General features: G+C 38.8%; 2 protein-coding genes across 3 annotated transcripts in view; one reads left to right on the top strand and one right to left on the bottom strand.

Annotated features, from left to right (window-relative positions):
* LOC125033999 (aurora kinase-like) overlaps window positions 1-5,511 on the top strand; it is an 18,570-nt gene extending 13,059 nt beyond the window's left edge. For both annotated transcript variants that reach the window (XM_047625624.1, XM_047625623.1), the window contains exons 2-7: window positions 243-417; window positions 1,076-1,279; window positions 1,531-1,704; window positions 2,116-2,235; window positions 2,565-2,796; window positions 3,782-5,511. In XM_047625624.1, the coding sequence (XP_047481580.1) occupies window positions 275-417; window positions 1,076-1,279; window positions 1,531-1,704; window positions 2,116-2,235; window positions 2,565-2,796; window positions 3,782-3,886 (978 nt within the window). In that variant the 5' untranslated portion in view covers window positions 243-274 and the 3' untranslated portion in view covers window positions 3,887-5,511. The remainder of the gene's footprint in view (window positions 1-242; window positions 418-1,075; window positions 1,280-1,530; window positions 1,705-2,115; window positions 2,236-2,564; window positions 2,797-3,781) is intronic.
* Window positions 5,512-9,541: 4,030 nt separating this feature from the next.
* The window catches only part of LOC125033945 (tyrosine-protein phosphatase non-receptor type 14-like), a 48,851-nt gene continuing 45,892 nt past the window's right edge, over window positions 9,542-12,500 (bottom strand). The window contains exon 21 of the mRNA XM_047625536.1: window positions 9,542-12,500. This exon is cut by the window's right edge and continues 370 nt beyond it. The gene's annotated coding sequence lies outside the window, so the exon portion shown is untranslated.

Genomic DNA, 12,500 nt, shown 5'->3' with positions numbered 1-12,500 from the left:
CTCGTTGAACAAACCTAACCTCTACCATATATACTCCGGCAAGACTGGTAAACATCATCTGTCAAGCTCTTTCTTGCTAGAGTCTTTACAGCTGAGTTTTGATGGCCCTTGCTGTATGATAAGCGTCTAGGCCATGGCACGCTTGAATCTTTATACATGCATTGTTAATTTATACCTCAGATTAAGTGACAACTTATCCCACTTACTTCAAGAAAATGACTATATCCTTATTGACCCCACAGCAAGGAGCAGCAGGCTAGTCGTGGTGAACTAGATGCTGACCAATAAAGAAAACGGGATGATGGCAGGCAGCAGCAGCAGCAGTTCCTTGCGACTGCCCCTTCAGGAGACCTCCAATGTCCCCAAGAGCACGGAGGCACTGCGGAAGGAGAGCACCAGCAGCACAGGCAGCACTGGGTGGGTCTTGGGCCTGGGTTTGTTTGTTCGTGTGTTGGGTCGGGGCTTTGGGTCGTTCAGTTTTGTTTTCTGCGTTTTTGTCTTGCTGTCCGTCTTTCTCTCTTTTCTCGTTTGCTTTTTGTCTCTTCCCTTGACATTTCTCTCTCTCACTTTCTCACTTTTCTCTCTCTCTCTCTCTCTCTCTCTCTCTCTCTCTCTCTCTCTCTCTCTCTCTCCCTCTCTCTCTCTCCCTCTCTCTCTCTCTCTCTCTCTCTCTCTCTCTCTCTCTCTCTCTCTCTCTCTCACTTCTCTCTTTCACACCTCTCTCTCTTTTTCTCTTTCTTTCACCCTTTCTCTCCCTCCCCTCCCTCCCCTCCCTCCCCTCCCTCCTCCTCTCCCTCTCCCCCTCTCTCCCCCTCTCTCCCCCTCTCTCCCCCTCTCCCTCTCCCTCTCCCTCTTCCTCCCCCACCCCAACCCACCCCCTATCTCTCTTTTTCTATTCTCTCTTCTCACCCTTCATTTCTCTCCTCTCCCTCCCTCCCTCCCTCCCTCCCTCCCTCCCTCCCTCCCTCCCCCCCATCCCTCATCATACTGCTCCTCCCACTCTGATCTGGATATATTTTTGAAAAGCTCTCCTCTCCCATTTATAAAAATATAATGTCTCCCACCCAATTCACAGGGAGAAATGCAAGCGGAAGTGGTCCCTCGAGGACTTTGAGATTGGCCGTCCCCTCGGGAGGGGGAAGTTCGGCAACGTTTACCTGGCACGAGAGAAGTCCAGCAAGTACATCATTGCGCTCAAGGTGCTGTTCAAGTCGCAACTGCAGAAGGCCAACGTGGAGCATCAGTTGAGGCGGGAGATTGAGATCCAAGCCCATCTCAGGTAAGGGAATGCTTTTCTTCTGCGTCTTTCTTTCTTTTTTTCTTCTACTTCTTTTCCCATTTATTTTTCTAATTTATTTTATATTGGTTAATGCTCTTGGTATGCTTAGAGTTAATTTTTTTTTCTGAAGTGTGTGTGATAGTGGTATCTCTGAGTCTTTGTCTGTTGCTAGAGTTACCAGGACTCCATATTAACTTAGCAACCTTTGATTGCTTCATAATGAAAGCTAAAAACCTCCTTCCAACCACCAGGCATCCTAATATCCTGCGACTCTACGGCTACTTCCATGACGACGTGCGAGTGTACCTCATCCTGGAGTACGCACCTCGTGGAGAGCTGTACAAGGAGATGCAGCAGCAGCCACACAGCCACTTTGATGAAAAGAGATCAGCCAAATACATCATGCAGCTTGCAAATGCTCTCAAGTAAGTGTTGGAGTATTTACTTCCCTTTTTCTTCTTCTTCTTTCTCCTCCTCTCCTTCTTCACCCCACTTTTTTATATTTCCAGGAAAATAGACCAGTTGTATCATCATTAAAGTGTACCATGTCTAGTGCTATCCAAATTATATATCTTTGCCTTTTAGATATTCATCCGCCAAATAATGGGAGAGTGGTGTAGTTGAAATTCACATAAGTGTTTGCAGTATGGATAACTATGACCTTATTTTAAACAACTGCATGCTTGCAACATTTACAAGTTATGTTAAAAGACTAAAAACATAAATAGTATATGCTAGGTTATTTCACCTACAAAAAAGTATATCTTCACCTGAAAGATAGTGAATTCTTATATGTGTGACCATGTGACTGGATTATAAGTTCATTGTCCTTCCAGATACTGCCACACCAAGAAAGTCATCCACAGAGACATCAAGCCGGAAAACTTGCTGTTGAGTCTCCGAGGCGACCTGAAAATTGCTGATTTTGGTTGGTCAGTTCATGCGCCATCTTCAAGGTAGGTTGTGTGTGTGTGTGTGTGCATATATATATACATACATATACATACACATATATAATATTATTAATGTTACATTTTGATGTATCATAGTGCAATAAATTATCAAGATGATTATCTGATATGATTTATTTGGGTTAAAAGTTGGAAGGTACTCTAATTTCTGCTATGGATAGTAAAGAAGCAGTCAGCAGTGAATCCTATGTTTTATGATAAGGTCTGTATGAAGATGATCTTACAGGTAACTTCTTCTAATAAAGACTAAGGAAAAGGGTCATCTGTAGACAAATAAAGGGGGCAAAAATTCACATTTTCATATGTATTTTCAGACGGACTACACTTTGCGGCACCCTGGATTACCTCCCCCCAGAGATGGTCGAAGGAAAGGCCCACGACGAGAAAGTGGACTTGTGGTCTTTGGGCGTTCTCTGTTACGAGTTCCTGTGTGGCAAACCTCCTTTTGAGGCAGAGACCAATTCTGGGACATACAAACGCATCACCAGCGTAGATCTGCGGTTCCCTTCCCATGTCTCAGATGGAGCTAAGGACCTCATTGTTAAGGTGAGTGTCTTTGTAGATGGAAGAAGCTTGTTAAATACGCAGGCTTTATTCTGAGAGGTGGCAGACATAGTCTTTTAACCAGCTGGTAATGGGTATATGGGTATAATGGGTACTGTTGACTGTAGTCTTGCTTTGTGAATCTTTTTTATATATAGATGGCACGTTATGCAACCTCATTTCCCCATTCTTTGATTTTTCTTCATGTGATACTGTAATTCCTCTACTGACTTTATGGTTATTATAGTGGTGTTAAAATACTAATAGCAATAAAAATTTGAATCTTCCCAAAAATCAAGAAAAGGGGTAAACAGGTATGACAGGTAGAACTAGTTCTTGCAGTCATCTATATGTAAACAAAAACAACTTTATGCCCCGGAAAATGTATATTTCATTGTCACGTCTCATAGGGCATGAGTATTGGTAAAGTGGAAAGTTTAAAAAGTTCTCACAGTTACCCTAAGTTTATTAATGAAATTGGGAACAGATTGCTATGAATATGTAAATAAACATATAGAATTAGTTATTTACTATTTAAAATCATAAAATGTGCATATAGATGTATTTATTAGTTTGTAGAGGAATATATAGTAAAGAGACATTGATATACATGGAGGTAAATTTGTGATACATAATAGTATAGTGTAGAGGGGGAATGAGGAAAGAGGAAATGATCAAGAGTTGGACTGGATGGAAAGTGCCATCTATACTACTATACACTCACTCCATTTCATTCAGAAGTTAGAGGTGTGAAAACATAACTATTGGTTCAGGGATAGAAGGGCCTACAAGGGAAGTAGGGGTATGGGGATGGTATGTATGTGGCTGAAGGAAACTTTCTAAACATACTAGATATACAAGTGGAGACTACATACACCTCATTCATAATGAAAAGGTTGCAGGAAAATTCTGTCAATTTTTGACAGGCCTTCCATGAACGTGACCAATAAGACAACAGCTTCCACTAACCCTGTTCTTTCTTCCCCAGCTACTCCGTCACAACCCTCGTGCTCGTTTGAACCTCGAGGGGGTACTGGCGCATCCCTGGATCCAAGAGTGTACCAAAGACCTGCCTACTCCCTCAGGTCACTGAGTGGTGATCACAGGGAGGGTCTTGCAAATATTGTGATATTGTCCTCGAACAAGTTTATTTGAATTTTGTACAAAGTTAGGTGCTTTGATCAGGATTTTTTGTAACAAAGATATTTTGTATTCCCCTTTAATAAGTAACAAGTAGATTGACCTTGTTGCTGAACACTATAGCTCATTCCATTTAGTGTTCTACAAAGGGTATTTGTAATATTTGATTAATATTTCTCCATTGTATTTATTTATGTGATTATACATAGTGGGATAAAAAAAATGACATCACTTTTGTTTATATTGCAAACATAATGGTAAAGGAATGTATTAGATTTTATTACCAAGTGCAGAAACACCACTCCCTGGTAGCTTTCGTAAATATAAGCACAAACAGAGCATATAGAAAATAGTATAACTTGGAGGGAGTGATTCTTAAAGTTTTTTGTCCAATGTATCCAACGAGATTTTTTACATCAGGAACTTTTGGGGTTTATGGTCAGGTTTCCAGCATATCTTTTATAGCAATATGGATTTACCTGGGTGACCTGTGACTATCCAAGCTTTAGACTGGCAGAATGCTTGTGGGATTTTGTATTGTGTGCTTGTGCAATCTCTTCTCTTTTTCTCGTCTTGTCCTCTAGCTCCTAGTAATGTATTATTCAGTTTTCTTCTTGTTACTCTTTTAAGACCATCCAGACCTTGATAACGCTGTCCATCAGAGCTATTTTCACGTCAGTTTTGTTGGTATTGACAAACTTCTGTAAATAAGATTCTTTTCCCTTCTATTTTCATTTTTGCTGCATTAAGAGATAATACCATTTATAGAACAGGGATTAACAAAGCTTTCAGAATTGAACACAGCTGCTTTGGCTGGAAAGGTGTGCATGTGACTGATTGCTAGTTAAGAAAATCATAGCATTTTCTATTTCAGGATTTTTTCCAATCTTTTTATGGTTAAGACTGTAAAAATATGATGTGATTTTTCCTCTGCTTCTCATTCTCCATGCATTGCTAGACATTCTGCTAACATGTTGTAAACTTTTGACGTGTTAGCTTATATTCTAGGTTGTCTTTTAGCTAATATGTCATAAATTTTTCTCGGTGAACTATTTATGTTCACATGTTATGCAGTTTTGTTATTCCTCTAAGAATGTTACTATTTACTCTTTATTTTTTATTTTTTTTAATTATTATTATTATTATTATTATTATAGTTTAATTTAGTTTACTTGGATATTGAGATTGCCACAATGTGTTTCATTAGTATAATAAGTATTACTAGTATGAAAGTTGTGTATATAGATTACTAAATAAGTTCACTTTAACAGGTTCTGTAAAGCAGGAAAATTAAACTTGCCTTCACTTGTATTTACTGCATTTATTCTGAACTGTATCTGTACTTGGTTTTTAAACAGCTTGGATTTAATGATAAAAAAATATGGCATGGAAAACAAATGTTAACTGTTATTACATTTGCTTTTCTTTTTTTTTCATTTTTCTTTTTTCTTTTAAAATTTCCTACTGATCATTCAAGACTTTTCTTTTATTTATATATATATGTATTTTTAGGAAAGTAGTAAATCCAGAAATGGGATGTCGTATATAAATTTCAAAAAATAAAATGTAATTCCTTCCTCATACTTTATTATTCACCTTATCCTTCAACTTGTAGTTCAAGCAGTATAGGGTAAAATAAGCTTTAAGATTTGCATCACTCCTGTTTCTTTCAACCTTAAATTCATGTCTTCAGCTTTTGTGTAGAGCAATTAAGTATGAAGAATGTTTTGATAAATATACCTTTAAATGACAACTTAAATTAGACTATCATTACTATGTTCTTTGATTAATTCTCATTGAATTTTTCCTAGTTTACAGTATCTGTTGTTTAAATCTACTAGCATCTGTAGCAGACAGTAAGAACTATTTTATGCCCCCCTAATCTCTTCTCCCTCTTTTCTTTTCCCTCTATTCTTCATCATCCCCTTCTGTCCACTTCTTAAGGTGTGAAAGCCATGCTGAAAAGATGAAAGGCTGGCTCTGTGTCAGTCATGAACAGCCTCCAGGAGCCATGGGCACAGTATTCCCTTGATTAATTGCCTACCCTTACCCTTCATGGGAACCATTTCCTCTCTCTCTCTATTTCAGGCTCTCCATGGCCAATGAAGATTTCTTACCCTTAGGGGCATTAAGGCTTTCTCCTATCTAGTCTATCAGTATTTTATTTCATTGGTTTCCCGCTTCTGCCCCTCCTTTGACCATAGCTCCGACCACTGATACTAATGCCCCCTCCTCAATGTTTGTGGTCAACTCTGTCCATTCCAAATCATCCACCCAGGCCATTACTCATCGTTCAGAATATACCCCTTCTCTCTACCATCATCCTCCACTCCATATAATATTGGAGTCTTCTTTGTCTACCCCCATCCCCCTTATTACTACTATTCATCTTTAGTATCCTCCTCCCAACAGTACCACCTTTCTCCATGCTACCCTATCTTCCTCCTGTGTTCGTCCTTGTTTTTTCTTAGTACCCTTTTTGGCCCAGCCAAGTTGGATAAATTCTTTGTAATTCCCCCTACAGCCCTGTGCCCTGACCCTGACAATACCCTTCTCTTCCAACAATTCCAACAGTTTCCTTATACAGTCCTTCCAATTGTTCACGCCTTGTTACAGTTACATCTGAGTCCCAATATCGTCCATTATCTACCCTGACTGACCTCACTGGCAAACCTATTCCTGCCCAACGTCACTCCTCCCTTAACCCATTGCCACCAGGGAAAATGCTGTGCTCATTTTTTATATTTTTGTAAAATGCCTCTGCACATAGATGGCTCTGCTAGTGCTTAGCCACAAAGGCGTCAATTAGTAGACCTTGTGATATTACGTGATTTTACCTTTCCTTGAATCTAGTGCTTAGCCACAAAGGCGTCAATTAGTAGACCTTGTGATATTACGTGATTTTACCTTTCCTTGAATTAGCAGGAAAAACATTTTTTATAATGCTATGAATATTGATAGTGTTATTTTTACTATAGACATTATAATTACTATAATGTTATAAACATTAGTAACAGAAAAATAAGATAATGTAAAACATTTTAGTACATCAAGGAAAAGGGTAAACAGGTGAGACAGGCAGCACTCGTAATTGCTTCATTGGTGACTTAGTACAAGTGTAACCCTCTATGTGTAAAAACAATTGACAAAGTGAACTCTCAGTGGGTATGGCATGTACATACATGCCATGCCCATTGGCATTAGGTTAATGCTACTACTTTAACTGTTTCCTTCTCTCCAATTGATTGTCCTGTCTACGACAGAAGGACTGGTCAGACTATGAAAACAACTTGCTCGTATGCCTCATCAACTCTGATGCAGTGGCAGTCGTGCTACACTATTCCTCCCAGAGACCAACATAAGTTCTACACAAATATTGCCAAGATTAGCTTCCACAGACATGATCTCCCCCATCAAGTTTACATTGGTGGGGTGTCCTGCCCTGTCTAACCATATATACCTCTTCCCTGTCAATGTTGGTGATTCGGCGACCCAGCTAAACACTGTTGCTCCACAGCCCATTGCTCTCTGTGTGCCCAACTTGGGCTGCTCTGCTCAAGTCATGCATGTGTGCCAATTGTGGTGGTATGATTTATAGGAGTTGCCCTGCAGTTCTCAGGTTCAAACTAGGCCTAACTCAACATAAGGCCATACAAAAAGCATGCTGATGAGGTTTTTCCCCTACATATTCCAAAACTGTACTTTGCTTTGCTCCCCTCCCATCTTCTCATCTCCCCCAGTATCTCTTCCCTCTACCTCAAACCAAATTCCCTCTCCCCCCCTAGTCAAATTCCTTTTCCAGTCTAAATCTAGATCTTCCAATCTCTACCACTTCCCTGCTACCTATCCCTCCCCCTCAGTCTACCTGTCACACCAATCTAAACATTCCATTTCATCTTCTACAACATCTCCTCCTACACCCACCTCTCCCTCTGCTCCTCGGACATCTATCCCCCTTCACCTCCACATAAGAAAACCTTAGTTTCTTAGACCTTCCCACCCAACTCCCCTCCAGAAACTTTTGAAAACATCCAAAAGTTCATAAAAATGACTCAGCGAATGATCCACTCCCTCATTCGCTCTGCATTAAAAGTATTTGCCGATATCCATCCTCCTCCTCCTCAAGTTCTCCCTAACCCTCTTCCTCCCACTCACCCAAAGAACACCCCATCCTCTCCTACTCAATGTGCATCATCATTCCCTCTTCCTTTCACATTATCCTTATCTCTCCCACCAAGATACTCACATGACTCAATTATGTCTCCAGATCCCTCCTTTCCTAACTTTCTTCCCAATACTTCACCTTCCCATTCCCTTATTTCATTCTCTGAATTCTTCTCCTAATTCTATAACTATTGTTTCTTACTGTATTACCCTCTGGTTGTTTCATAATAGCTCTTGCAGTTTTCCTCATATTATGTTACTCTCCCTTCCTCAGACACACTCTTCATTTGATCTGATTGCCCTATACCTTTAACCCCATCCTCTTTTACAAATCCCCACAGTATTCCATTTGCTTTCCCTCTACACCTCTTTCACTACCATTCTAACGTACAGTGTTCTACAATGTTTGACATCTAACACATCAGAGCAAAGGACAGTACTGGAGTAGGAAGTGAGAGAAAAACCTTGTTGGCCTTGCCTCACGTAAAGTGAGATCAAGTTTGAATCTACTAAACTTGTAGGTAGGGCAGCACCTATAAAATGTATTATGAGAGCCACCATAATTAGTACATGTGTGATTCCACTGGGCAGTTTGAACAATCATGGCCAGATTGGGCAGACAGAGGGCAGTGGGCTGTGGAGTGAGCCAGCACTTTTGACACTGATGGGGGAGGGTTTGATATGATCGGGCAAGGCAGGACTCTCCACCAATATAAACTTCATAGGAAAGTAACCTTGGCAATATTGATGTGGGACTTTTGGTGGCCTTTGGAAAGAGTAGGGCATTTTACTGACAGTGCATCATGATCAACAAGCAGGCAAGCAGGTAGTATTGACAGTCTGACCAATCTGTTGTAAAAAAGGCAATCAGCCAGGGAGATGGAAACAGTTCCAGTACAAGTTAAAGGGAGGAGTGAGACTGGGCAGGAATAAGTTTGCCAGTGAGCTTGGGACTCAGATGTAACTGTGATAAGGTGTGACTAATCAGAAGGGTTGCAGAAGGAAACTTTGTCTGCTTGTTTTGGAGACTGTTGGAAGAGGAGGGCAGGAGGTAGAGGAAGTGTTGAGTGAGAGTACTGCAGGGTGGTATCACTAAGGATGAAGAGTAGTAATATGGAAGGAGGGGGTTGAAAATGGTGAAGACTGTGGAGTATATTGGGAGAGGAAGGAATGTTTTCTGAAGGTTGGGTATGACCTGTGCCCATGGCACCCTGAGACTGTTCAGGACTGACATAAAATGTAAGGGAGATCCCCAACACCAGCCTCAGTCTCTGTCTCCTATGCCCCCCCCCCACAACAGCAATGGCATGAGATTGGTGGGGAGGTAATGGGAAAAAAAGTTGTTGGTTATGAAACAAAGTACATTCTCTTATCCAGTTGATATACATTTTTAATAAACTGGGATGAAAAGGTCTTTAAAAAAAAGGGTAAATCAAACATAACCTCTTAAAAAACAATTATTTAAAACTTCCCAATATACATGGCACTTTTTTTTAGAGAAATATATAAATACACCAAACAGTGCTGGCCTTTATATCAAGCACTGTCATAAATTTACACTCTTGTATATATATTCATAGGTACAATGTTCAAAAAAGCAATTGTAATGCCAAAAGAGTTGGCAGGAGTGGAGTTAGTGACATAAGCATAAGCCTGTCAGTGGCAAGACTGACTTTGAAAGACGTCCGGTAAAGGATTTTTCGGTATGGAAGCATGAATGAAAACACACACAAGGGTATTCACAACTCTTCCCCACATGAACATCGACCTCAGTACCAAATGGCTCCCAATCTGTAGTCTGGACTTTGTGACCAAAATTGCTGATGGTCCTCCTCTGTTACCCCCACCCCCCTTTGCATCTTTTAGTTATTGTGCTTCCCTTTCACTATCTTTATTTATAGTTTTCAAATGGCTTAAACAATTACAAAAAATTATCTATTTTTTGGGGTAAATGAGGAACAAAATTCTTTTGAGTCCACAGGTACGGATAAAAGATTAACAATAATTATTCTTTGACCCTGATGGTATGTATTACTCCGATTGTTGGTTTTGGAAGACATAATTTTTAAAATGTGTAAAAACTTTTAAGTACTAGAAGCTGAGTGATTGTCAATAGAGTAATAACCAAGTTGTTCCCATTTCTGAAAAAAATGGCCATAAGGCAGTTATATGGATCACCCTTGTAACTATAAAAGGCAAACATACATATACATAATTTTTTTTTTTTTATAATGAACCTAGGCCTATCTCCTGTGAAGTATTGGATTTTCAAAAATCACACCACAAAGAGTAAAATTTCAACCACAACATTTTCTGTTAAAATAATACTCCGATTTATAATACTCATCACACTTTAAAAGAGTAACTGCCAGTGTAAAAATATGAGAAGGTGTAGGAAAGAAATATTGCAAACACAGAGTTCAGTAACACTATCACTGTCTCTACTCCAAATATAGTTTGGATGAGTAAATGCCCGAAGGTTGAATATTAGGTAAATAAATAAATGAAAACAATTCAACAAAGCCAAAACATCTTACTTAAATGCCACTAGCACATGAACCAAACAGAAAACCACCAGCTCAAATGCAATGCAATGCCATGGGTCTCCATTTCTTGCACTCTGAGCTGCTCTATGAATTCTGACCAACGCCAAACTTCTGAAATTTCTCAGATAGCAACCTTAACCACAGCTATATTTGTCCAATTCCCATGACAAACAAAGCTATGGCAATCATACACAAGCATAATAACAAGTCACTGGCATATTTCCTCATTCTTTAAAAATGGGTTATATATGAAGGTTTACACAGGTACATCCATGTGAGTATATTTACATGTATACAATATATGTACAAGTATACATATACTGTATATGTATGTATACATTTATACATGCATGTACAAATGTATGGGTGCATGCATTATGCATACACAAAGATCAGAATTGAGTAACATCTCAAGAAAAATACATATGTACAAAATTTCATACAATGTATTCAGTAATGAACAACACTCTATGACAGAAAAGAGGTGGTGTGTTAGACTGCCGTCATAACAATAGTTTTATATTAGCTTAGACATAAACCAAACAGGCACTCAAACACAAGACATGCATACAGTACCTTCAGACACAAACTAAGAAAAAAAAAAATAATAAAAAAATATAAATAAATAACGTTTTAACTGAAATCTTCATTGATCATCCAAATTGTCAGTGAAATTCATTCTCCTTCCTTTTTTTTCTATTTCTATTATGTATAAACACAGTTGTAATAAGACAAGTATCATGTGACTCTATAAACACTTATTCCTTCACAACCAATGTATGATAAAGAAATGCAAGTCAGTGAAGCCTTCCCTTGCTATCTTTTGGCCAGTCTTCTGGGGTCCATTGCTTATGGGCTGAAGCCCTTAAGTGGTTCTCTTTTATGACTTGTCCAATCAATGCAATGGAGGTCTTTTGTGTGTGTGAATTATGGTGTGTGTCTTCTGGTGTGTGTTTAGAAATAAATACAAATTGAAATGCATGAAAAATGCATTTTATTCTCTTTGTTCACTTTTTTTTAGGACTTTCAGTTATAAATCTTTTTGGCTGAGGATGACTGGAAATTTTTATTGCTCTACTCATTCTCTCTCTCTCTCTTTCTCTCTACTTACTCAATCTTGCAGTCACATTCCCTCAACTCTAAAATAAACATAAATAATGAACACATACAAAGATATACTCTTAGAAATAAAAGAAATAAAAGCCAAAATTATACAGCAACTCTCCAAACATCAGACTGCAGTAAGCACACAGGATGCAATCACCATGCCATAGCATAATAAAGCTGCATTCTTTTCTTGAAACTTTCTCACTCTGTTTACTTCTTGTATACTTGGAAGAATGAAAATCTTTCTTCAAAAAGAGCTTCTTAGCAAACCAGCTGGTCTGCATATCAGTCTGTTACTTGATAAAAGCACCAATGATTATGTAAAACTATTCTCCTGTACTTTTAGCAAAGGCATTTTCGGCACTTTTTTCAACTTCTAGAAATTCACATCTTTACTGCCTTTGGTCAAGCTGCACAGTTTCACATATATATACACACACAAAGACCATTGATAAAGACAGTATATAATATAGAAGGTGGGGATGCTATTGTGGCAGATCGGCTGTTTAAAACAACCAAACTGCAGCAATTGAAATGTCAAAAGTCTTTAAATTCACTCTTCACAAGTTCATTCAAAGGATTAACCTCTGGCAAAGGCATCAGAAGAAAAGACACTTAATCTGTCCATGTACTAGCACCTATGAACAGCAATATATGCCACTATATGTCTATCTGTTCCTACTGCTTAATTTACCATATCTAATATGGATGTCACTTCATTCTCAGCACACAAGGGATTAGACATTTAAG

Source organism: Penaeus chinensis, chromosome 17 (assembly GCF_019202785.1).
Source record: "Penaeus chinensis breed Huanghai No. 1 chromosome 17, ASM1920278v2, whole genome shotgun sequence".
Lineage (NCBI taxonomy): Eukaryota > Metazoa > Arthropoda > Malacostraca > Decapoda > Penaeidae > Penaeus > Penaeus chinensis.
Note: the sequence above shows the minus strand (reverse complement) of the source record. Positions and strands in the feature narration are given on the sequence as shown.